Consider the following 25,995-nt stretch of genomic DNA (forward strand, 5'->3'; position numbering starts at 1 on the left):
TCCAGGGTGGCACCCGGGGTGGCCTGCCCCCATCGCCCCCCTTGCTACGCCACTGATGCATCTAGAATAATAGAAGGGACCTCAAAACACATTTAGTCAGCTGATATACAAAATCTGCTGCGACTGCTCCATCCACTGTGGTCAAAACAGCTCATACCATCAATAAGTTCTTTATAATGTTTAATTGAAATCCCCTTTCTTGTAATTGAAGCTGTTAGTTTGGATCTACCCTGAATGACAGGAAAAGAATTTGCACTATGTAAAAGTAATTAACAAATTCAAAAGTTGCTGCTCTATTTCTTCTTAAACTAACTTTCCTCTGCATACCTACCCATTTTTCTAATTGGACTTGATCTCCTTCCCCCTCACTGTACTGGAGGTCTTCTGAGCAAGCTCGTTTTTCATTAAACTCTAAATCAGGTTGCTGATAATGCCCCCCCCCTTATTTCTAATTCTCTACAACCACAGTGCAATATAAACTTATGGCAAAGTTAACAACAATGCAGAAGGATTGATCATATCTGATCAATAGTTTCAGCTACTTTCATTACAAGTGGATGAATTTTTTTTCTCAAACAAATGCTGTTGAGATTCAGTGCAGGGCTATTGCAAGTGGAAGAAGTCCAGGTCTCAAGATTCCATGGCTGAGAAATGCCCCTGCAAAAAAATCCCAGAGCAGTTTTGCCAGCCAAGGCAGGCAGTCCTCTACTGAATGAAGGGTTCAAAAGTACTACACTACTTTATACGGGAGCGTGGGACGTAAGAGTTCCATTGCGTGATCACATGGTAGTGTTGTGACGTTATCAAGTTATCCTTCGTCCTCAGCGGGCTGCTACAGCAGAGGCGAGTGGTGCTGAGCCCTATGACATCACGCGCTGGCGTTATAACATCACCTTGCGAGGTTGCTGCGAAGAAAGTATGACATCATTGCATCACGTTTGGCTTCGTGGAACCATGACGTCACCCTGCGGAGGACGGAAGTGACTCTAAAGGCGGGGGTGTTGTTTAAGGGAACACCCTCCACCTCGAACAGTCTCCAAGGCGGGTGGGTGGATGGCGGGAATGAAGGCTAACCGAAGGGACTATTTCCTTTTCTTTTTCCAGCGGAGGAATTTTTTAATGGTTCCATCAGCGCGAGGAGCGGAGGGATATGACGCTGTGGGAGGAGTTGCGTGCCGTGCGCAGAGACGAAGGGGATCCGGCAGAGGCTGCTAGAGGGAGAGGGAGAGTCGGGGGCAGCGGCGGAGACGGAGCAGGGAGGGGGCAAAGGACGGCGAGCCGAAGGGGCCCCCCACCCAGGCGCGAGGGGGACGGGAGCGCAACGTGAGCCCGCCTGCCGGCCTCCCTCCCTGCGGCCGGACCCTGCCAGCCACCCAGCCAGCCACCCCTCCCCCATCCTTACTCACCTCACCGCTTCGGCCAATCAGCTGTGGGGGGGCCGCGACGATAGCGGAGGGTACCAGCCTCGCAGCCAATCAGCGTCAGGGGCTCGCGGGGCCGCTTGCCGCGAGCCTGGACGAAGGCGAAAAGGTGGGGTGAGTTGAAAAGCACCCTCAACGGCCGGCGCTCTTAAAGGTACAGCTTGGGGGGGCCCGCGAGAAGAGGGGGCACTTTCAGCCGGAGGACAACAACCCCCCCAACCGTCAGCTCCTGTCAATGGATTTAAAGGGAGCTCGGCCCTCTTAAAGGGGAGTTCTTCTCGGGCCCTCATTGTGGCTAAGAGGGAGGGGTGGCCCTTAAAGGTGAAATTTGGGTTTCTCCGGAGGACCTTGAACGCTGGGTCCTTAAAGGGCCGTGCAAGCTGACAAGGAGGAAAAAGAAATGTTTGGAGGGCTTTTAATTCCGGTTGCTGAGAGAGTCGATGTCTGACAAGGGAGAACTTTAAATCCACATTCTTAAAGGGGAGGCCATGCTTTGGCAGGAAATGTGTGGCGGACTCAAAATCGAACACTCTTAAAGGGGAAATCGAGACCCTTAAAGGCAAGGTCACACCCTGTGGGAGGAATCCGGGAGGCCTCTTCTTCACGGACGGTGGTTCGCGAGGAGGAGGAAGAAAGTGTTGCTTCCCGGGAAAGCAGAAGAGGAAGAAGAGATGGCCCCGCGGAGCCGCTTCCCGAGCGGGGAGCCCTCGGCCGAGCGGAGGAAGTGAGTTGCCCTCTGGGCGGAAGCCGCTTGCCATTGTTGGCAGGAGCCACCTCCGCAGTTTAAAGGGGGCTGGCAGTTCCGTCGGGGGGCGAACCCCGAATTCCCCTGAGGGAAAGTCGAAAGTGACAGTTTCGTGGTTCATCTTCGAAAAAAACCACACAGATAGGCACTTAAAGCAAAGGCTTCCTTCAACCTGCAAGAAAGTTGCCATGCGCTGGGGTTTGTTTTAAAATTGGATTTAACAAACAAACAAACAAATATATATATATATTTAAAGGCACACTGTGTCGCAGTTGGAGGGATGTAAAACCCTTGTCCAAGGCGAGGGTGTTTTGACAGATTTCCTTCCCCACCCAAACAGGAGGCTCCATGTTAGAGAGAGATCTCTGTGCGCCGGCAGGGGCTGATTTTGTGTAAAGGAGGAAAACGTTAGTGGGTCACCTTCCACTTTTTAGAGTTCTATGTTGAAAGTATTTAATTCCTTTTAATTTAATGGTCTTGCCTTTAAGACAAAGACCAAAAACAAACAGAAAAAAACAGAAGCTGCCATCCCTGTCACTTGAGAGGGAATTAAACTTGAATGAAAGGAGAGTTGCTTTGACTTTCCCAGAGCAAAGAGGATCCTCTTGTGTTGAGTAGGCTCTCTAAATGTAAATCAAGGAAAGGTTGCTGACAACTGTAAGGTGTAAAAGCCCAGGATTTTTTTGTTTTGGCGACAAAATACAAAACCCCCTTTTTTAGGGAAAAGAAGAGGGGAGCCTTGTTCTTGCTTTTCCAAGTGGCATCTGCGGAAGAACAAGGGCTCAGTTGAGAGCAGCTGCAATGCAACTGGCTGGGGAAGGGTGAAGAGTGCCCCCCCCACCTCCTTGCGTGTCTGCAGTATCCACAGGACACAACACGACACATTCTCTGTACCTCAAGGGGGGAACCATGGAAGGAACAGCGGCAGCTCCTGCCCCATGCTGGAGTGGGGGAGGAGGCAGCAGTAGCCGAACACGGAGGCAGCGGCGTTGTTCACGGCGGGACCGTGAGAGCCGCTGCACTCGCCGCCGGGGAAGCCGTCCTGGGGATGGATCTCGTCGTGGGCTCTTGTCGTCTTCATCTTCAGGATCGGACAGTGAAGGCCCCTCCCCACCTGCTCCTGTGGCACCTGGAAAAGGCCACTCCCTGCAGAAGCACCAGCAGCAGCGTCGAAGGCGCCGGCCCCTCCGGCGGCGGAAGAGACCCTCTGGATCGTCCTGCAGCCGCGATGAGGAGGAGGAGGAAGAGGAGGAGGAGGATCTCATTGATGGCTTTGCCATTGCCAGCTTTGTCAGCCTTGAGGCACTTGAGGTGAGGAGGTGTCCCAATCTCTATCTGTGGGGTCTCACGGGCCTTTGTACAGTCTGTGTTCTGAGGTTAGCTGGGAGCGATTTTAGATCTGCAGGCCCCTTAGAGCTGTGATACAGAAAGGAAGAAGAAAGGGGGAGAACCTTGTATTCTCTTGTCCCCATAATTCAGAAAAGGCAACTTCATGTCACCTGAGACTCCACAGGATGAAGTCAGCTAGGATGAGATGTACTGGGGAATGGGAGTAAAAACATATGTAAATACTAGTATATTTTAAGTGCAGCAGGTTGTTGTTGTCGTCCCCCCCCCCCCTGTCAGCATGGGATTCCCAAGTCAAGAGACAGTGATAGATCTACCGTAGTGGACAGTCTGAGTTGCTATCAGATAATTGCTGAAATTAAACACATGTGGGTCCCTGATTCGTCTCTTGGATGGGAGATCCCTAGAAGTCCCTTATAAGAGCAGAAGATCTTAAAGCTATGATTGGTAGTGTTCAAGCTATCTAGCACAGGACAAAGGCAGATTGGTTGTTTGAACTTCAGTTCGTTCTAGAAGCAGAAGCCAGTGGTGATATAAAAGGGAGCAAGACCATGGTAAGATGGTCTCCTGTCCTGTCAATCATCTCAAATAGGGAACCACATGGATCCCTCAAATTAAACAGATTGGCATGTGGGAGAAAAAGGGGGGGAGCAGGTCTGTTTTCTGGTAAATTGTTTTGAGAAGAAATAACCCTTTGTGAGAGACTGGAGGAGGAGGTACCCGGTAAGAGGGGGAGAGGAGCTGCTGTCAGAGGAGTCTTCAGCACTTGAAATAAGATAAAATGGTTATTGACTCAAGGGAGCAACCATAGTTCAGAGCTGGTAAGCCAGTGTGGTGGAGTGGTAAAGAGCGGTAGACTCGTAATCTGGGGAACCGGGTTCGGGTTGCTCCTCCACATGTAGCTGCTGGGTGACCTTGGGCTAGTCACACTTCTCTGAAGTCTCTCAGCCCCACTCAGAGTGTTTGTTGTGGGGGAGGAAGGGAAAGGAGAATGTTAGCCACTTTGAGACTCCTTCGGGTAGTGATAAAGCGGGATATCAAATCCAAACTTCTTCTTCTTCTTCTTCTTCTTCTTCTTCTTCTTCTTCTTCTTCTTCTTCTTCTTCTTCTTCTTCTTCTTCTTCTTCTTCTTCTTCTTCTTCCTCTTCTTCTTCTTCTTCTTCTTCCTCTTCTTCTTCTTCTTCTTCTTCTTCTTCTTCTTCTTCTTCTTCTTCTTCTTCTTCTTCTTATATTAAAACTTGAGTTAAATCGCTAGTAGTACTGGCTAAATGAACCCATTGTCTGCCTCAGTATAAGGTGCACCTTACATATGCAAAGGTATAGCATGAGACATAAAGCAAAGGTGGCTATAGTAAGCTCTAATCAGTGTGGTTTTGCTATGAGTTTCTTAGTGTGTTAAAGTTATGGTCCCTTTTTCATGAATATTTCTAGGACTGGGATGTGGTCTAATAAACTCTGCATACCTTGGTGGCTGTGGGATTATGTGACTTCCGTAGGTGCTGATGTGTAGCTCTCAGGTGACATGCAAAACATAGCTGCTTCACTTGCAGAAGCAGCAAAGGAGGCTCTGCTAAACACAGGAATGCTCCAGGCTGAGCTTGTAGGCCTGTTCTGGACTGGCTTCACCTGCCTTTCCAGCTTGACAGGACTGGGTGAGGAGCTGGGCGTGAACACATGTGCCTTTGCCAAACTACAAAGGAATCCAATGCATTGCTAAGAACTATTCACTCCACAGCCACAAGAAATCACAGGGGTGGAAGAGCATGCCTTGGTCTGATACTCTGCCACCCCGAGACTGGCGGTTTTCTCCGGATTTAGTCCCAAACTTCTTATCTTCCTCTGAGCCCTTTCCTGTTTGTTGGTATCTCTGTTGAGCTAAGCCGATCTTCCCTAAGTTATCAGCTCCCCCAAATGCACTGAAGGTGACTTTCATTTCCTATAGTGGCCTGGTGACAAGATAGACTTGTCTTGCATGTGCTCTGCAAGACAGACTTGCATGTGCTGTGCAGATGCAGCATTTCAGATGCAACTGACCAGGAGAGGCAAGTGTGTGCTTGCTGAGCTTTTCAGAAAGTTTTATCAATTGCTGCTGGTTAAAGTGGTGTGTGGTATGGCAAGCTTCATTTGTTTGGATTGACTAAATTACATTTTTGTAATTGACTAAATTACAATAAGATTGACTAAATTCCATTTTTATCTCTCCATTTCTCCAAGGAACTCATGGTATACTTGGTTCTACCCCTACACTATTTTAAATGATGTTTCATTTTATAGTTTTATCTGATGTTTATGTTTTGCAGTGTATCTTTGTAGCCCCCTTAGAGACTATTGTAGTTAGGCAGTGTAGAAATTGTTTAAATAAATAGATAGATTAGATTAGATAGTCTTACCCTGCACATCTGGTCAGGCTAAGATCCTCAGGGACACCCTTGTTGTTGTGTGTTGCCAGGCATAGTCAGTTATTATTTTGATATATCCCCCTGACCTTCACCCTGAAGTCCCGGGATGGGTCACAGCAATTTAAAATACAACATTTCAAACTGTATTAAAGGTCAGGGTAAAGAGGTGCATCTTCAGCTTATGACAAAAACTATATAATGAAGTTGCCAGATGCACCTTTGTAGGGAAGAAATTCCAGAGTTCAAAAGTTGCTCTCTCCTGGACCATCACCATCAGTTTCTGAGGGTAGTAGAACTACCAAGATGGTCCCTCTCCTGAGAGATTCTGTTGAGAAGGAGGCAGTCTTTCTAATATTTGGGGTTTAAGTTAAGGATTTTAAATACTAATGTGAGCACCATGAATTGGTTCTGAAAATGAACTGGCAACCAATGCAGCTGCTTTCAGACAGGGATTGTGCGAGATCTAAATGGAACTCCAGCCAGTAATCTGCCCACTGTGTTTGAAGTTTCTGGGTTGTCTTTAAAGGCAGTGTTCTTATGAAGCAAGATGGGAGAAGACCTTCTCTGCAGTGACTCTCCATTGGTGGAATGCCCTTCCTTCTCATTGATGGGTGGCACTATCTCTTTTTGGGTTTCATCACCAGCTGCAGACACATTTATTTATTCAGTCGTTTTCAGGGTAGCAGTGCTTGGAGCAGGTGTTGAAATATTATATCTCTGTATTGGCTGCTGTTTTGGTTGATCTTTGATTAAATGTGAACTGGAAATATTTTAAATTAAATATTTAAAATTTAAATAAGAGAGATGGGCCCAAGGTCAAACAGTGAGGCTTTATAGCTGAGCAGAAATTTAAACTGAGACTCTCTGGTGCTGGTTCAACACTCTGCCACTATACCATGCTGGCTCTATTCTCATAATGCTTAGCATATGGTTATAATTTGTCACATTTTTATCCCATTGTTCTTTCAAAGAATTCAGGGTGGTGTACATAGCTCCCCATTAACCCTTCTCATACAGTTACAAGGGTGAGAGGCAGTGACTTGACCCAAAGCTGAGCAGAAATGGGAGTTCAGATCTTCTTGATCAAAGTCCAGTATACACCACACCAACTCTCCCATTCTGGATATACACTTTGATCTCTTAAATTTCCATGGTTTGTTTGTGTATGCGTAGAAATGTAAATTTCTACCATATCCACACACTAATGTAAGAAGGAGTGTATGTTATTTCTGAGTACAGCCAGCCTGGTACAGATGATCAGGTAATTAACACACATAATTATTCCCACCTTCCCATTTTTTATTTTTATTATCATTTTTATTATTTTATTATAGCTGCCTCTAGGGAGCTGAAATACATCCCATCATCCATCTAGGGTTAGTTTGGGGAGTCCTGAGCTTTTCTGTGCTCAATACAGTTTTAATGCACACCTGCCTTGTCACCTTCCCACAGAAGGATGCTACCTTGAAGACCCCAGAGCGGCTGGAGCTTCGGATGAAGCATTCTGGAAAGAGAAAACGGGGAGAGGGGAACAACTCTGATCCTGAAGATGAGGATGGGAGCTCGGAGAAGGGTCGCAGCCGGGAGAGAGCAGTGAGGAAACGTACCAAGAAGCGGCACAAAGAGGTGAGACTCGTAGCTAAGGGGTTGGAAACTGCTTTTTATTGTATTGCCTGCTCTCAAGCCTGCTTTTATATGCTCCCCCCATTTTGCAGGCTTAAGTTTATATCTCTTGGGCAGCTAATTGGGTGTCTTGTTGGGTTGGGGGAGAATGGACATCAATTAGTATTGGTTGTGGCTGGTCTAGGACATGTTACCGACAGGATTCTGTTATCAAATAACTTCTTTTTTTATACACATGCTTGAAATTCACTAGGTTTTGTTGTGCAAAAAGGCAGGCCCGTAGCAGCAACTATATAGCGCTGAATAACTTGGTTGTATGTCTGGTGAATTTTCTTCTCTTTCTGAGTATGGCATTACGTTAAAAATATGGGTTGAGCAAGAGGCAAAATGAAAAGCTGCTAGAATTCAATGAGATTACATGAAAACATTCTTCAGATCTTGAATACTAAGGCTAATTGCAAATTCAGGACATAAGGGAAACAGAGAGCTTAATGTGAACCAGAACATAGCGTCCTGCCTGGACCAAGCCACTGAATCTGTAAAACAGAGTTTCTTTGAGCTTGTGCAGGATAACTTTCCTTTGCTGTTAAATTACCATATTTTTCCTGGAGAAAAGGATTAAAAATAAAGGATTCCAAGTACTGTACTAGTGTATTGCCCTGAGACAGGTTGAATCTCAGCACTCCTGCTAGCAGACAGCAACACAGCGGGAGCAAAGTTGCCCTCAGAAAGTGGGACTCCCTCCACAGGAGGGCTTGTGGTTTATTTATTGGAGGGCTTTCTGTTTTGTTGTTGAATCTCCAAATGGCAGATGAGTTTTGGTGACATCAGCAGTGACGCTGCCTCAACAGGGTTGGAAATATTACTAATAATTTGATTTGAGGAGGGAGACAAATCCCAGCCCAGCAAAACTGCTCTTTGCATCCTCAAAATGCCCAATAAATTTAGAGCAAATAATGGAGCAGTGGGCATGTTTGGACAATCATATAAACTGAGATATGTATGAGTCCTGTGTACCTGCATTCAGGTACCTGGCTTCTTCCTTTGCTCAAGCTGGAAAACAAGCCAGGAAGTATTGACTAACTATGGTTTCACGTTGCATCTGAACTAGGAAATGCTGGTCAATGGCTTCTGAAAAATCTAGGCTATGAAACCAGGATTCATGGGGTATTATAGTTAACTGATCTTCCTGTCTTGTTCATTTGCACAAAGGGAGGAGTGAAGTGACTGCACAAGGAGGAAAGAGACTCGTTCATATCTCAGCTTTTTAAAGTTGAGATGATCATCTGAATGCAGCCAATTTGTGTCTGTGTGTAACATGCCAGCCAAAATCTCCTCATCTTTGTGGAATACTCAGCATGTGTTTCTAAAGAGGACACATTTTTCTTTTATTTTCAGTATTGCTCTTAAAATCTTATTACTCTCCTGACAAAACAAGGAAGCTTTCTCTTAATTTTTTTATCCTTGGGTGTTTTTTTTAAATCTTTGGGATTAACAGCCTCCTATCCTTCTGAGTCTAATCTTTCTTTCTTTATTTTCCTCTCTCCGCCCCCACCCCCGGCCTACCTTTATTTTCTTTTTCCAGCCTTCTCTCCAATCCTACCTGGAAACTGGATATATAGTAAGTGGGCAATGTATAAGCATTCTCTCCCACACCCCTGTTTTCTTGGTTTGGGCTGTAGTTTTCCTTAGTGGCGAGCCCTGGCAGCACACAGCTTCACAGGGCACCGTTTTAGCTTCCCAAACATTATTTCCTTGGCATCCTTTCTCACCTGTGAACTGCAGCAAGGGTGTGTGTGTGTGTGTGTGTGTGTGTGTGTGTGTGTGTGTGTGTGTGTGTTGTAAATGGCCTCCAGGAGATCTGTAACTAATCCTCTCCACTCGGTGCTAAACCATGGGAGATGCTGGTCCCTTGGAGAGTGAGAAGGCACCAAGGCTTCTTCCTTGATCTCTGTAGATTCAGCCGTGCTTCTTTGCAATGATGCCCGCCTGCATGATTTATTTGCATTTGATTCTGTTCCCTTCTGAGGCCTTGGGTGGTCCATGGTTTTGGGGTATCAGAATATCAGTATTTCCATGTGCCATAAAATCCTACCATAAGTCTTCTTCAGAGCCTGCTGCTGACCAGCATTGTGGTAGGGTGTGTATGCGTGCCACTGAGGAGCATTTCCAATTTGCTGTACTGACGGACTTCTTTCTTTCATTCTCCTTTTGCAGTGTGATACAGAAAGTGACCCAGAGGAGCAGGTAGGCATTGACCCTACCCTGGTCCTGTAATTTGCCAGGCTTCACTTGTGACTACCACATCACTTGACACTTGTATGGGAGTTTTGGGGCAGGGCAGATATTGCAAAATGGATCCAGCAATTTGAAAAATGCCAAGGTCCTGTTTCTCTGCATGCTGAGCCACATGGGATCCAATTCTCCATATTTTTCAACCCACGCAAATGTTGGTATTGTGAATACTTGAACCACATGGATCTTTGCACAGTGGTACTGTGTCAAGGTGCTGTGGAAAATATGCAGACATAGGGCCTTTATTTATCTTATTTTATTAATGATTTGTCTTCCACATGAGTCTCAAGACAATTTACATAAAAACAACTAAAAATAGCTTTGAAACCTATACACAAAACAACAAAAGGTACGTTTAAAACCAATATGGAAAATACCTTTTCACCTGGCTGGAAAAGCTTGTCAAAACAAATGTCATAAATTGCTTTCCAGAAAGTACAAATAGTGAGCAGCTGCCATATCTCTCTGAAAGTTACCATGGAGCAGGCTTCTGAGATTTTAGGAACTTCAAGGGGGATACTTTTGCAGAATACAGTGACCTATCTTGGTATACAAGGACAGCAGGTCAAAATGAGCACCTTGAATTATATCTGGAAGGGTGTAGGAGGCCAGCATTTGTCAACACTAGCATAATAATTTCCCAGAGGCCTGTTCCTTTTGGAAGGAAAGCAGCCATGTTCTGCACCAACCATAGAACTAGTGACTAGAAGTAGCAAATCTGTCTTTATTTGCATGACAAGCTACTTCCATTGTGGCGAATTGTCTACTCTTGCTAAATAATGAGTGGCTTGTTTTTCTTGTCTCTGTAGGCCTCCGTTGATGACCTCGAACAGTCATTCACTGTCTCAACCAGCAAAGGTGGGTTTGAGTGCACAGGGTGGGGCTGCTGGTCAGAGTAGAAAATACTGGCCTAGATGGGCAAATAGTCTAGCTTCCTTTAATGTATATTCACAACCATATTCCTGTTAGCATCACTGAGACTGCTCTCTTGTCCAAACACCAAGGTGCCAGAAAGACTCTTAATAGACAGCATGATATTCTGGTAGGAGTCACTTGCACTGAGTTTTCTTTCCTCTGCCTCATCACATTTCCTGTGGTGTGCTGGGAGCAGATATGCTGGGAGCAGATAAGCTGCACTAGATTGTTTCTCTTTTTGAAAGCTAATGTAAGCTTTTTGAGTAATAGCAACACCTAATATCTATTCATGCTAAGTGCTTGAAGTACTGTGACCAGGTGGGCCTCTTCTCCAGGTGTGTTTTCTGCTCCCTTTGTGTTTGCTGTTTTCATAGAGTTTTTAGGGTCCAGTTGCTTAAGAATAGTTCCTTCCTCTGCCCCCAAAAGGATTCTTTGAAGTAGATTGTGACACAGCCCCTCTCCTGCTCAACAGGACATGTGGCTGATTTGCCAAGCCAGGGAGTCTATGGCTCAGCAAGGATTGAACTGATAGTTCAAAGCCTACTCACCTGGTACTCTTAACCTCTGTTTTTTCTTTTTGTTTCTGCCCCTAGCAGCCTCGGGACCCATTGGTGCATTAAACGGGAGCTGTGAAGCCAAACTCTCTGTGATCCCTAAAGTCTCTGGCCTGGAGCGGAGCCAGGAGCGTAATTATGAGGCAGACCGGGACCCCCTGCTAGTGCCTTTCCTGCCCAAGGAGCCCCCTTCTCAGGCAGCCGCAGCCCCTGCACCAGCTCAAGCCTTGCCCCCCAGTCCTCCTGCCCCACCTCCCACCAGGACAAGGGCTCAGACGCCTAATGCTGTTCGCGGGACACCCCAACCCAAAGGCCAGCTGCCTCCGATGCCTCAGGGGGGAGCCGTCCCCCACAACCTCACCCAGAGCCAGCTGCACATGAAGGTACCGCCCTTTGCCAGTCAGACGCAAGCGCCATACACTGTAGGGCTGGATCTCAGCACCGGAGGGTGAGTCCCAGTGCACTTTCTCTCTCTGTTTCTCGTTCTCGCTTTCCCTCTTCCCTCTATTTCAAGCTTTCTCATGTCCCTCTTACTTGTCTTCCTCTCCGTTTTTTGTCCCCTCTCCCTTTGCTTCCCCCTGCCTTTGACCCGTCACTCATCGTCCTCCTCCTTGTCCCCTTCAAGCAGTTTGCGTTCTATCCTTTGTGTCTTAATAATAATAACACTTCATGGAGCACTCATAAAGGTTTTTTATTTTCAAATCACTATTTACATCTCTGTAAAGTAGGTCAGTATTGGCATCCTCATATTGCATATTGCAACTGGGTTGACTGGAGCTGATGGGGGGGGGGAGAGAGATGCTTGCCGAAGGCCACCTCTGGCAGAGGCAAGATTTGAACTGGGACTTCCTGGGCCCCATTTTGTGACTACTCAGTGCATGTTGGCTGCACTTGCCTCCCCCCCCCTATTTTCTCTCCTCTTACTCATTTTTTTTCCTCTTTGAGTGTTGCTCATCCCATTTATCCTCCTTTTTTATTACAGAAAAGGTTTTATTCTTTCTTTGCAACTGACATTACTGCACTCACTTGGAAGATTAATCAATTTGGCAATATTAAAGTGCAGATGTGTTGCAGCTTAACTTGGCAGCCTAAACACCCATAATGAGTAATCCTTTATGTAGGATTACTTCGAATAGAAGACCCTCTATCTCTGGCTTGTCTTCACAACAGCCCAGTGAGGCCTGTTGTTGTATTCATGCCCCCCTACACCCCCCAATTGAATCCATTGCTGAGTTGAGATTTGATTCAGTGCTCTCTTCAGTGCTTCTGTGCTCTTCTGGCCTCAGTCATTACTCTGTCTCCTCCTGACTTCCACACTCCAAATTCATTTTTCTCTCCCTTTTTCAGGTGCAGCCGCGGCGCAGCTCACCCCAAGCCCATTCTCCCACCGTGCTCCCCCTCTTCCTCTCAGCTCCCTCACCGGCCCTCCACCCCCTCGCTGGCCCTGCCTCCCCACGCCTTTCCGCCCACCCTTCGGCCCCCTTCCCACCACCACCCAGGCATGTTCACCCCCTCGCCTGGCCTCCCACCGCCACCCCCGCTGCTTCAAGTTGCCGGGCACCCAGCTGCAGCCGCTGCCATATCTGGTAAGAGGGACTTGGCGGGAGGGGTGTGCCTGAGTGTGATCTGCGGTCTTGGGGAAGATGGTCAGGGGCTATGTAGAAATGAGAGGGCGTGAGAAAGTGGGGCATAGGCTAAGAAAATAGAAGGATACTGTCATATTTTTCATGCTTTATGATAACTTTAGAAACCAGAGAACTCCGTGTAAAAAATTTTTTTGTAGCCCTCGTGGTGGCGGCGGTTGGGGCTGGGGAGAAAGAGATGTGTGGCTATACAAGGGCAACATGAAGCAGAAAGGAAAGGATGGAAGTTGGGGCGAGGGAGGAGGAAAATAACTGCCAGGGCAGATACACGAAGGGTTTCACTTGAGTGTAGCAGTGCTGGCTTCGAAGGTGTAATGCTTATTGGCAGAAAGCCTTGGCAAGAAGGGGAAAAATCTGGAGTCTAGCCTAGAGAATCACTTCCAGAAAAACTGGGGGTTTCTGTAGGGCAGGGCTCTGTGGCTCTAGTGAGTTGTATGGGTGAGGTGATTTGGGGTGGGTGAGTGTCAAACCTTTTCCGTGCTCCCTTCCTTTCCTTGCTGGCTCCGCACCCCAAGCAACTTGCTGTCGGGTGACTTGTTCTTCTACCTCCCCAGAACAAGAGCTAATCCGCCAAGACCTGAGTTCGCGCTTCCTCACGGCCCAAGGCGGCGCCGACATGGGGGCTGCCGCTATCCGCCCGCTGGCTTTCCAGTTCCACCAACACAACCACCAGCACCAGCACACCCACCAGCACACCCACCAGCACTTCACCCCTTTCCCACCAGGCATGGTGCCCACAGCCAGTCCAGCCATGGTGAGTATAGTCCAGGTGGGATTGCTGGGAGAAAGGGAGGGTGGGCATTAGGAACCATGGCCCCGGGTTGCTGCATCCCCTCCCTAGTGTAGGACTGAGCTTGTTGGTGAGAGCTGAGATCATGTGCAGGATGGGATTCTCCCCTCAGAGCTTTTCTCACTTCTCGCTTGTGCCTCTCTCTTCCTCTCTCTTGCAGTATGAGAAATACCCTGGCAAGATGGATGGGCTCCTGCGGCACAATGTAAGTGCAGCCTTCTTGGAGTAGGGAGCGCCCAGGGGGTTGACCTGTTGGCAGGGGGATCCAAGGAAGCTCTGAGAGTTATGTGTCCTGAAGAAGGAGCAGATCCCTCCCCTCTTTACCTTCCCGCCTTGGTTTTCTCTGGGTGGCGCTTCCATTGCTTTCTCTTCTTCTTCCAGTTTTATGCCGCCTTCCCCCCAACCGTGTCGGGGATCTCCCCGGTCCTGCCTCCCGCTGTGACTTTTGGCTCCCTGCAGGGGGCGTTCCAACCTAAGGTGAAGCCTCCAGACATAGTAGACAAATGGGCTTTTCTGTTCTTTTTATCTTGGAAGGGGGGAAGTTCTAGAATTCAGGGCTCCTGGGTTCCCCCTCCCCAACCTCCTGGTGGATTTTTAGACTCCTGGGGAATCTATGTGAAGAGTTGGGGGGAGCAGAGTATGTGGATGCGGGGAGCCAGGGTTACTGGGGAGAAGTGGAGCCCCAAAGCTTTTGAGCATGAAGAGCAGGTGCTTGGACTCTTGGGTTCATCTGCTGGCTCTGGGAAAGAAGTGGGGCCGAGGGGAGCATCCCTCGTGATCCGGAGAGCATGTGTGTGTGTGTGTGTGTGTGTGTGTGTGAGAGAGAGAGAGAGAGAGAGAGAGAGAGATGTCCTGCATGGCCTGCATGGAGTGGCATTCTCCCCTCGTCCTGAGGTGGACAGGGAGGCTGGGAGCCAGAGCTCCTCAATAGCTGGGTTGGGGAGCCAGGATTCTATGCGGAAAACAGAGAAGGCGGAGTGCAAGAATGGATTTCTGACCTCTGCCAAGAGGATTGCACGATTCTCTGTGTGCTTGGCAGAGGGATCTGAATGTGGAGAGAGGAGGGTTATCCTCAGCAGCCTGTCTCCTCTTGACCCATTGTTTCTTCCCCAGAGTACTAACCCTGATCTGCCATCCCGGCTGGGGGCTGTCCCACCTACCTTGTCCCAGAAAGGCACTCAGGTGAGTGTGCCATCTGTATAGGGGGCGGGGCAGTGTGGAAAGGATAACTAACCCCCCACTTGGCTTTTCTGTCTCCTTTCAGCTCACCGATCCCTTCAGGCCAACGCTAAGAGTGAGTAACCCTGGGACCCCTCCTGGACACGGTGCAGTGGGGTGGCTGCTCGGGTGGCAAGGACTAGTGATGGCTGACCCCGCAGGGGGCGGCGGTGGGGAGAGGGACTCAAGTCAGGGTGTAGGGCAGCTTGTGCCTGGCCCAGCAGGGACTTAATGCACAGAGCTGATGGTTCCCCCCTCTCTTGTAGAAGCCCGGGAAGTGGTGCGCCATGCACGTTCGTGTAGCATATATGATCCTGCGGCACCAGGAGAAGATGAAGGTAGGGTGGGCCTGCGCCGCCTCCCCCCTCCGCCTGCGTACAGTGATGGGGTGTGGCGCAGCTCCTGCTGGTAGCCGCCAGAGGGTCGCTGCAAGCAACGGGAGAAGCTTCTCCCATTCTGCTCTTCTGATGTCTGTGTTGGACCCTGGATCCAAGGCGGGGTCTGTGAGTCTGGGTTAGGAGGCGGGTAAACGGGAACTCCAAGACCAGAGCCTGGGGCTGGGCAGGAGCAGGAGGTGTCCCTGCCAGAGAGTGGGCTGCGGAGGCTGCTATGAATAGCGTGCCAGGCCTGGTTGCTCAAGGGGGGCTCTGTCTCCTTTATTTCCTCTCAGCTGGTGCAGGGTGACCCCCAGAAATTAGACTTCCGGAACGACCTTCTCACCGGTTTGCCTGGTACAGGAGCCTTTGGCAGCTTGCCTCACAGCCAGGAACTGGCACGCCCAGCCACTCTCTTCACAGCCTCAGGTTGGTGCCTTACTCCCTATCCTGCAGTTTTCTTGACTCTAAAAAGGCTGAGGGCACTCTATGACTCAGCCTGCCAGATTTCTGGGCCTCCTGCAAACTCTGTGGACACTCTTTCCCTTCTATGGTATTTGGAGGCTCCCCTAGAACTATGCCATTAATGATAGTGAGCTTTTTGAGGCACCCAGTGTGCAGGATTTCAACGGTGGGTTTTTTTCCAGGTAGCCCTGCCTGTGAAATGTGAACAGGTGTGCCCTGCCATTTATATGGCTGTGTCAAGGCAGCTAAAAAAGACACTAAAAAGATTATATGCTGCTTACATGGCCTACAATTCCCATGATCCCTAGCTAACAGGACCAGTGGTCGGGGAAGATGGGAATTGTAGCCCAAAACATCTGGAAAGCCGAAGTTTGGGGATGCCTGTTAGATTATTTGATAGTGACAAGGGACTCTTACTCCTGCTTATGTTTTTGGGAGCCCAGCATCCTCTACCTGAAAGATCGTATCTCCTTGTATTGACCAGTCCAGATGCTGAGATCCTCAGGGGAGCATCTTCTCAGTCCCATCAACATGAGAAGCACAGTTGATGGTGACGTGAGGGAGAGCCTTTTCTTTGGTTGCTCCTATATTGTGGAATTCCCCCCCCCCAAGAGAGTTTAGCTTAGCTCCTTCTTTGTATCCTTCTGCCAGCAGGCGAAGATGTTCCTATTCAGACAGGCTAAGGTGCAGACAATGCTGGTCACTTTGCTGCTGTCAGGGCAAACTGCATTTTAACTGCTGGTTTGAAATCGGTTTAATGGATTTTCACTATTGTTTTTAATTAGTTTGTTTTTACTACTTAGTATGTTGTAATGATATTTTTTAATGTTCGAAGCTTCCTTGATCCCAACTTGGGGAAAAGGCAGACTTTAAATACGTTAAATCATGTCAGTAACCGTGAGGTGCACCCTCTTCTGTCAATCCCACCATCTTGACCATTAACTTTTCTCCATGTTTCTGTCCTGCAGGTGCCATCCACCACCCAGGCAGTGGCACATCATTTGGTCCTGCCGGCACCCCTCATGGCTCCTTCCTCAGCCCCAGCCCCCACATTGGTAAGAGCTGGCGCACCAGAATGCCAGGGCCGGTGGGGCAGGACCCAGCATCTTCCGTACGATTGTTCACTCCTCTGCTCGCCTCTTTTCCAGATCCCTTTGGCAGGCCCCCCAGTTTTGCCTCCCTCGGGGCGCTCTCCAATGGGGCTTTTGGGGGCCTGGGCAACCCATCTTTCAGTGAGTATTGTTTGGGAGTTTGGGGCATAAAATCTGTAATTAATGGGACCAGAATGGTGTTTCTTGGGTTTACCCAAGACCTCTAGGCTGATGGGGATTTGAACACAGGACTCCTTCTTTTCCTCTTACTCCACCCTCTACTCGTCCCAGCCCTTGCAGCCCCATTATGAAGAGCTGGAGACAGAAAATCCTGGGTTCTAAGTTTTGTGGGGGTTTTTTTGCTCTCCCCTTGTTTCACCCACATTCCCTTGTTTCCCACTCAGAGCTGGAAGGAAAACCCAGGAGCTATGGATCCCACCCTCTTCCTTCTGCCAATTTCTGTGTCCCCTCTCAGAGGCTAAGTGGACTTTTTCCATTGAGCCAAAGCTTTTGAAGTTCCTCCCTTTGCCTCCCTTTGTGGTGCTCCTACCACCTGGCTGTCATTTCAAGGCTAAGGCTTTACGCCTCTTCCTTGCAAACTTGAGGCTGTTAGGACTGATCTAAACTTTCAAAAAAGCCAATGCGGCAATAACTGGGTTGAGGCAGGAGTGGAATAGAGAGACAAATTCTGCCCTTAGGAAACTCACATATTAGGAGAAGCCCAAGTTAGAACCTGTGTCCTTGGTATGCTGGCTTCCTTCATGCAGAAAGTTTTTGTTGTGAGTGATCATTCAAATGTGTGATACATTTCCTCCCATTTCCTCCCCCTCAATTCACTAGCAGCATTTGGGAGGGGGTTATTTCTAAATGATTGCATGCACGAGCTCTAATTTATGCCCTTTTCGCCATGGTGCAGTGTTCATCAGTGCTTTAGACATGATGGCTAAGCTCTACCTCCATGCTCGGAGGCAGTAATGCTTCTAAATACCAGTTGCTAGAAGCCACAGGAAGGCTGAGTGCTCTTGTGCTCACTTCCTGTTTGCTGGTTTCTCACAGGCGTCTGGTTGGCCAGTGTGAGAACAGGATGCTGGACTAGGTTTGCCATTGGCTTGATCCAGCAGGCTCTTTTTATTTTCTTATTCTAGCTTGGGGACCTAGTTGCCCCCACACGTCTTACCTGGGTGAGCCCAGCTGCTTGGGGCTTTTGAGGACCCTGCTGCAAAGGGTTTTCTAATGTGCCAGTTCCAATCTTTCTGCTTTCCCCTCCCAGACTCGAGTGCTGTCTTTGGGCAGAAGGACAGTCCCGGAGCTCCAGCCTTCCCTAGCCCCCATGAGGCATGGAACCGCTTGCACCGCACACCCCCTTCCTTTCCCACTGCCCCAGCCTGGCCTAAAGGTGGGGCTGGAGATGGGGCTGAGCGTGGTGGAACCCAGCATGAGAAGGAGAGTGAGAAGCCAGAAGGGCCAGTGATCAAGGATGAAAAGGACAGGTAAGAGGCGGGACACAGAGGTGATGGCAAGGGGGTCAAGGCGATTCCTGGATGAAGAGTGAATGGAGTTAGATACAATGGAACCTCTGTTTTTGAACGTAATCCATTCTGGAAGACTGTTCGACTTCTGAAATGTTCGAAAACCGAGGATCATAGCGCAGTCTGCAAAACCCATTGAAAAAATGGAAAAACATGCAGTAGAAGCCATTCGACTTCTGAGGCGCATTAAAAAACAGGAAGCAATTACTTCCAGGTTTTCAGCGTTTGGGTTCTGAATCGTTCTGCTTCTGAGATGCTCGAAAACTGAGGTTCCACTGTATTCAGGAGAGGGAGGACAATTGCTGGTTCTTGGGACTTTTGGTGGAGTAAGCGGCAGTTGGGTCAGCCCAGTATGACAGATAAAGGGTCTCCATAGGGCTGGCTGACAATACCAGGGTGTGGAGAGTGACTTTTTCCTGCCCCCAACACAAACTTTCTTTTGCCTCTGTGTGTGTTTCAGAGATGCCCTCTTCTCGCGCCATCCACTGCGTGCCTCTCCAGCTACTCCCACCCCAAAGAACCTAGCATTGACTCACGAGGAGCTCCCAGGCCGGTCACACATCCCGGCAGAGCGTGAGCATCGCTACGGAAGCCCGGCAGGTTCAGGCCACGCCTCCCGCTCCCCTTACCCAGAGCTGCCTCTGAAGAAGGAAGTGAAGGTCAAGGAGGAGCCTGAGTTGACGGGCTTCGAGGGGGCGCTACGCACAGGGCCTCCCTTCCACAGCACCCTGCATGTTTCCCACCCCCTGGGGACGCTGGCTGTGTTTGAGAGACCCCAGGCCGGAACTGGTGGAAGCGTCTCCCCATACTTAGTTGCTGCCCCACCCTCAGCTGCCTCCTATGCTGCGCTTGAAGCTTGGCGCGAGCCCTATCACCGGGGGCTGGAGCTGCACCCGCTACAGCGCCTGCCCCGCTACCTGGAGACCTCGTCGCCTGCCGCCACTGCCGCCGAGGACTACGAACGGGCCCGATTATATGGCCTGGCGCCCCCACCCCACCCCAGCCTCATGGCCTATCCCCGCCACCCAAATGGGCTGCTGGCAAAAGCCACCCCTGCTGCGGCTGCCGCCGCCGCAGCTGCCGCTGTAGGACTGCTGAGCGCCCCCCCGCCTCTCATCCCTGCTTCGAATGCTCGGCCCTGCTCTCCCCGCCGTGCTCCTGACATCCGGGAACTGGCAGCCTACAAGGACCGGGACTCCAGATAATGGTGCTCTGGGACATGTGTGCACCTGTATCAAGCAGCTTCCCTCGTCTCCAGTGGACTGGTGGGGTCAGTGTGAGCCCTGGGCAGAGAAACCGAGCCCCCCACTCCCTTCCTGTCAGGCAGGGATAAGAGTGCAGCCTCCTGCTGCCTTAACCTGAGGAGCACCCAGCCACCCCTCCCAGAAGGACTTTAGCCTCCTTCAGCTATGAACCTCTTCCAAGCACAGGTTGGGGCTTAAGAGATACGGGGTGTGATGTCTCTGTTTTAGGGGTGTTTGTGGCGGAGGGAGGGCAGGAGTCGAGGGGCTGGTGTGCCCTCAGTTTGGGGTCCCGGTTTCTTCCCAGATCCCTCTTCCTAACAGGTTTGTGTCTGCTTCCAGTATTCCTGCTGGGCTGAAATGGCTCTGGGGCGTGTTCTCCCTCAATGGACTGATGGGAAAGCTGCTTTCAGGGGAAGGGGGAGGGCTGTATCTTGGGGCACCTCCCCCTGCCAGGCAGTGTAAATATTTATATATTCTGCCCCAAGCAGGTGGGGGAAAAGGTTTTTTTGTACATTTATAAAAGGTTTGAGATTGTGATTTTAAAAGTGACTTCTCCCTCTTCTCCTATCCTCCCCCCACAGCTCCCCTTGTTTTTACTGTACTGCTCTTTTCTATACCTGTATCTGCACCCTCTCCACCTCCTGGTCCCTTTCCTCCTTCTGTAATTGATCGGAAAGGTGCAGTGATGAGGGTGCAATGCACTTGTCCTGTGCCCCTTTTCTTCCCCAGGTTGGTTAATTAAAACCCAAACTGGTGCTTCTGGATTCCTCGGTGTGTGTGTCTTTGGATGGATGGCGGGGAGGAGGGCAGGAGGAAGAGGAGGGGAAAGCGCAAGACCTCTACAATCTTTCTCACTTGAATCCTGGGTGTTTAGCCCCATCTGTTGGAAGCAGGACACTATTACGGTAGATTAAAAGTGGAGTTCTGGGAAAGGGAGGCTGGCACCCTGGAAGAGTATAATTTTTGTAGCCCTTTAAAAGATAAAAGAAAGGGAACAAGACTTGGAGCCAAACTGTACACTGCTTGATCAAGATTCCCCCAAAAGCATCCCATCTCCAGAGCAATTGTGATGGTATGGAAGTAGGACACTAGTTTTACAGGTGGTGAAACCCTTTGGCATGAAGGCAGCATCAACAGTGTTTTTGCTTTGGAAGAGAAATGAAAGCCTCATTTTAGTCTCTCTCTTCCCTCACCCTTTTGTTTTAGGGACAGAGTGATAAACCAGTGCAAGTGGCTGCCTGAAATTGAAAGTGGGTTTTCCATTTCCCTGCCCCCACCTTTAATCCTTCCTGCACAAGTGCTAGACTTAGATCCCAGCAGACAAAGCCCTTTCTCCAAAGGATGATCCCACACACCAGAGGGCAACTTAAGAAATGCCCATTAAAAAGCTAACACCTGCCAGGGAGTTGGGCAAAATGAAATGGTCTAAGATATCTGCAGGACAGACTTCATAACTCCTTTGAAGTTGGGACAAAGTATGTTTTGGTGCCTCTCACTTTCATTGCTATAAGCCATGCCAAGACACTAAGGTAAATTTGTGCAGGTCTACAGGTAACCCCTACCAGTCATAGCCAGAGGTTTTCCCACCCAAGTGTGGTATCTTTGCTAGCCACTATTGAACACTGAGCTAGATTTGATGCTCTGAGCAGCACTGAAAGCCCTAAGGATTTCTCTCTCTACCCTAAAGGCTGGATTTTCATTACTATGAGTTGCCCTAGTATGATATATCATGCCAAATGAGAGTGGAGGAGGAAGTAGGCCGTTGATGCTGCTTGTAGCCTGGTTGGTTATGGCAAGGGAACCAGTCTATAATTCACTTTCAAACCAGTAGTTGTCAGTCTTTGACACCTCTGCCACAAACACTTCCTAATGTTGAGAAAGTACATAAAAGGGGCAGACATCTCCAAATCCTGTACTATCCTGGTATATTATGAAACAGGGTTGGCAGTGTGGAATTGTCATTGGGGAGATCCCCTGGCTATCACCAGCCTGAGATCTCCGATTCTGGAGTTTTGCTTCACATCCCTTCCAACTCTTTAACACCATAGACTGTTTGGGCTTTGGTAGAATCTGGGGGAAAGTGATAAAAGATGTGGCATTACAGCCAGAAATGAGCCAGGCTGGGACTACTACCAGGTTGGACCCTTATTTTTCTCCATTCTCACTTCAAAAGCCACATACTGTATTGTTCATTGCGATCCCTTGGGGAAAAGGGGGAAATCTCACTAAATATTGAATGGCCATGATTAAGTGACACATACATAATTGGTTTATACTCCTTGTATTTTCACAAAAGTTCTCCATTGCAGCAATTTTTAAATCTCTGTGATAAGAATAGGATGGAAGAGGTAGGTAAAATGGAAAGTTTCTTGTCTGTGAAGTTTGCTTTGTACTTTTCTGCTTTCTAGTAGTCTCAGTGTTTGGTACTGTCTCTTTCCAACCAGGAGGCAGCAAAGAATCTGGAGCAACAATGACTGAAATCCAAAATCCCTTTTAAAACCACTTTAATAAGAATGAACTTTTCTTTCCTCCGCCAAGCCACAAATTTAGAGATTTTATCATGTTCCAGGTCATGGGTAGGCAAACTAAGGCCCGGGGGCCGGATCCGGCCCAATCGCCTTCTAAATTTGGCCTGCGGATGGTCCGGGAATCAGCGTGTTTTTACATGAGTAGAATGTGTCCTTTTATTTAAAATGCATGTCTGGGTTATTTGTTGGGCATAGGAATTCGTTCTGCCCCCCCAAAAAATATAGTATGCCCCCCACAAGGTCTGAGGGACAGTGGACCAGCCCCCTGCTGAAAAAAATTGCTGACCCCTGTTCTAGGTGATGCAGGGATCATTTTGCAGAAATGAGTGCAACTAGCCAAATGCTATATCCTAGGCTACTTTTATTTTTTATACATAAAAACACGCCACCTACATGCCTGGTTCAGTTTGGACTGAAGCTCTTGTTTGAAACATGAAGTATTGGAAAAGTGTAGTAGTCCTTACTCTTGCCTTTTATACGCCACTCTCTACATATTCACAAATTGAATTGGGTGGCAAAAGCGCTTAGGAAATCGGGAATCCTGCAGTTTTCAATCTAATTTGGGATTGTGTCTCCCAGCTTTTTAAAATGGTTTTATTTTTATATTTTTAACACACAAAGATACATGATGTCTTTGAGGTGGTACCAAATTATCCAAAAGACTGAGATGGATCTCTAATGTCCAATATTCTTGATGAGCTGTTTTGTATTTTTTTAAAAAACAAAACAAAACCTGGTAGATCAATAATGGTTCCCAATTGTCCAAAAAACAGAATCCCTGTGGTAGTTTATAGCAAGTGATTTTTACTGTTAACTGACCTTTGCCAAACGGGAGCCAGTCCTTCAGAGGAGGCAAACTGACTTTTCCCATATTTTGTAATCAGAATATACACTGTAACACATAGATAATTTAGTAAATATTGATGCTTTTATAATATGTTGCCAAAATATTCCCAATAACATAATTTCTGGTCTCAAAAGTAATACTTGTAAAAAAAAAGTTAAAGCAAGAGGTTTCCAAATGATAGCTGTCATTGGAAAGTAGTTATCACATACCGTATTAGGAATGCTGTTTTTTTTTAATTGCCATGTGAACATCCCGAAGCTGCTAATGCTACAATCCTAATTCAATGGGACTTACTCCCAAGTAAGTGGGTATAGTATTGCATCTTAAACGGCACATCCTCTTTAAACTCCATGGTGTTGATACGAAAAAATAATAAAAATTATTTCCGGGTTGAATATCCACTGAGATTTCTAAAGCCCCAACACAGATTTCAACCTAGTCCCAAGTTAGATCTATTGATTTAACTGGCCTTGTTCTGTGTGTGACTAAAATTGGATACCATCCTATAACAATTTATTGTATAGTGAAAACGATTTTATAAACCCTTGGTGAAAACTTTCTGAGGTGTTGTCCTCATAATACATCCTCAGGAGTTCTTCTACATACTGGCATGTTTCCATTTGTTCCTTCAGAACCGGATGTCATTCATGGAATGTGTGGCTTTTTTCCTTTTATGATGAAAATAAAAGTTATCTGAAAGAAACGTCACAGATGAAGGCATTTTAATGAATTGTTTTAAGAACAGAAGAATCTAGTTCCAGAACACAATCAGCAAAGCTTGCATTTGTGTCTGCAACAAGTGGAGCTACGTACAGCAGTGATGGAGAACTAATGCTTTAGGTCATGCTAGACCTATAGTCTGACTTAAATGTAAGGCAACATCGTATGGTTATCAGTTTATAGATAACTGGTTGTTTTTTACCAGCACACACACACACAAACCTATCAAGCTGCACTCCAATCCAGAAGTCCAAAACTTCCATGGGTTCATACATCCTTTTTAATATATTGGGGACGACGGATGGACGGACGGACACACACACACTCGTCATCACTTATGACAGTGGGACCTATGGAAGCAGTTTAAAAATGACAAATACAGAGGAATCTTGGGGAGGGGGCTGGATACATCCTGTGGGCTGCAGGTTAGCTATCCCTGCTACACAGCATAGTAGTTTAAATAAATTAAAAGTTATATATTCACAATAACAAATTGGCTTGATCAAAGATGCTAGTACTCAATATAGCTACAATTTTGCTAAAAATCCTTGTGTGTTTAGGACTGCAGCATTAACTTGGTTTATCCTCAGAATAAGTGAGAGGGTATCCTAGGTATTTGTTTTTCCCACTGCAGCCAATTAGTCCATGGCAAGAGGTAGGACTTGAATATAGGCCTCTCACGTATTAAGTCAAGTAGACATTGCAGCATGCTGTCTCTCTGTCCCCATTCTTTTAAATTTGTTGGACAGGCCCAATCCTGAACCATCTATCCAGAATGGAAGTGAAGAAGAGCAAATATTTGTAAATGCCACCCCCTTATTTTATTTAGAAATCAACTGTGACTTATAGCTATCAAAGCAATAAAGACAGTAATAAAAAACATAAGAGCAGGTAAAAATGAGTTTATAAGCAGGTAGCTCAAGGCTTTAGCATGAACCTAAAAGGTTTATTCAAAAGTAACCTCCATTAAGTTCAATAGGGTTTACTGCCAGCTGTGTGTGTAGGATTATAGCCTCGACCACATGAACATGAAAAGGTCTATGCTACATCTAAAATGAAAATACTGGTTTTGAAATAAGTCTCATGTTTGCTTTAAATGCCAATGAGTTTTTCCCTCTTCCTTTGCCAAGTTAGCCAGGCCCACTTTTGCATGTAACCTCAAAATTTGGAATTGGTTCCCTTTGGAGAAATCATGATTTCAAACTCAAAACTCATTGAAGCTCTGGAGTTCCGAATGCAGATTTATCAGTGCACTAGAAGTTTGTTGAATTCACAGCTTTTATGGTTTTGAAATGAGATCGAAATGTTGTCAACAACGTCTTGTAAACCTCGTTTCGCGCAACGGTGCCCATGTAAACAATATTCATTGAAAGTTTCCTGACTTTCAAAGTCGCATCTGAAGTATCTGCCAGTCCTAGGGGAAGTGCATGTTTTCACGAGCCAAAGCAGCCTCTTCTCATTCATAAGCGCGGTGTGCACCTTGTTTTGAGCACCTTCGAATGGTCGCGCCAGCCCGCCCAGCGAACAATTGGAAGAATTTTTCAGGAAAGACAAATCGAGTCCTCCCTCCCACCGTCCGAAAGAGAACGGGAGACTCCAACCCCCAGCATACCCCAGGACTCCATATCCCAGCATGCACTTCACTCGCGATGGCCTTTCCCTCGTCCCGCGGGCTCGCAGTCCCGCATCCCAATCTATCTGATTGTGAGGGAGAAGACCTCCATTTTCCGCAGTTCTTCTGGCCCGCGGCCTCTCGCCGGGACGCCGTCCTCCTGCGTGACGCGTCTGTGAGACACTTTGGGTTTGAGTTTCTTTTCTCTTTCTCCACGCACGCACACCCTCCTTCGCGTTATCCAAGCTCTCGCGAGACTTGTACGCCGAGGCCGGCGGGTGGAGGGAGCGGTGGGAGGAGGGAGGGGCTGGCCCTGGCGCTTGGTGGTGGCGGCCGCCATTTTGCCGCGGCGGGTCGGGTCTGGCTCGGCGGGGCCTGGTTAGGGATCAGCATCCGGGTGGGAGGGGTGGGCGACGTGCCGAGGAGCACCGGCGAAGGCCGCGCAAAGGGAGAAGTCGCGCGGGAGAGGCCTGGGGGCCACGGATGGCGGCGGATTCTCTCCGGCCGAGGCGGCGGCGCTGGGGCTGAGGCGGCGGCAGGAGGAGGCGGGGCAGGAGGCGCCTCCCCTCCCTCCTCACTCCTCCCCCCTCCCACCCAGGTAAGATGGCGGACCGGCCGGGGCTCTACTCCACTCG

At 48.2% G+C, this 25,995-nt stretch overlaps 1 protein-coding gene across 12 annotated transcripts; it reads left to right on the forward strand.

Moving 5' to 3' along the window:
• The first annotated feature begins 723 nt into the window (after positions 1-723).
• Positions 724-25,218, forward strand: FBRS (fibrosin). Of its 12 annotated transcripts, none has more exons than XM_035135237.2 (18): positions 734-3,477; positions 7,365-7,538; positions 9,121-9,156; positions 9,753-9,782; positions 10,640-10,688; positions 11,342-11,747; positions 12,647-12,885; positions 13,497-13,696; positions 13,893-13,937; positions 14,114-14,209; positions 14,846-14,914; positions 14,997-15,026; positions 15,217-15,453; positions 15,621-15,753; positions 16,758-16,844; positions 16,938-17,021; positions 18,151-18,370; positions 18,870-25,214. In XM_035135237.2, the coding sequence occupies exons 1-18, from the start codon at positions 3,076-3,078 to the stop codon at positions 19,612-19,614; spliced, it is 3,282 nt and encodes a 1,093-aa protein (XP_034991128.1). In that variant the 5' UTR covers positions 734-3,075; the 3' UTR covers positions 19,615-25,214. The 12 variants fall into 12 exon arrangements, with proteins under 12 accessions (XP_034991122.2, XP_034991119.2, XP_034991123.2 ...); XM_035135239.2 differs by having other exon boundaries at positions 736-3,477; positions 15,217-15,288; positions 18,870-25,213; XM_035135234.2 differs by having other exon boundaries at positions 727-3,477; positions 11,339-11,747; positions 14,114-14,914; positions 18,870-25,216.
• Positions 25,219-25,995: the final 777 nt, after the last annotated feature.

Source organism: Zootoca vivipara, chromosome 13 (assembly GCF_963506605.1).
Source record: "Zootoca vivipara chromosome 13, rZooViv1.1, whole genome shotgun sequence".
In the NCBI taxonomy this organism is placed as follows: Eukaryota; Metazoa; Chordata; class Lepidosauria; order Squamata; family Lacertidae; genus Zootoca; species Zootoca vivipara.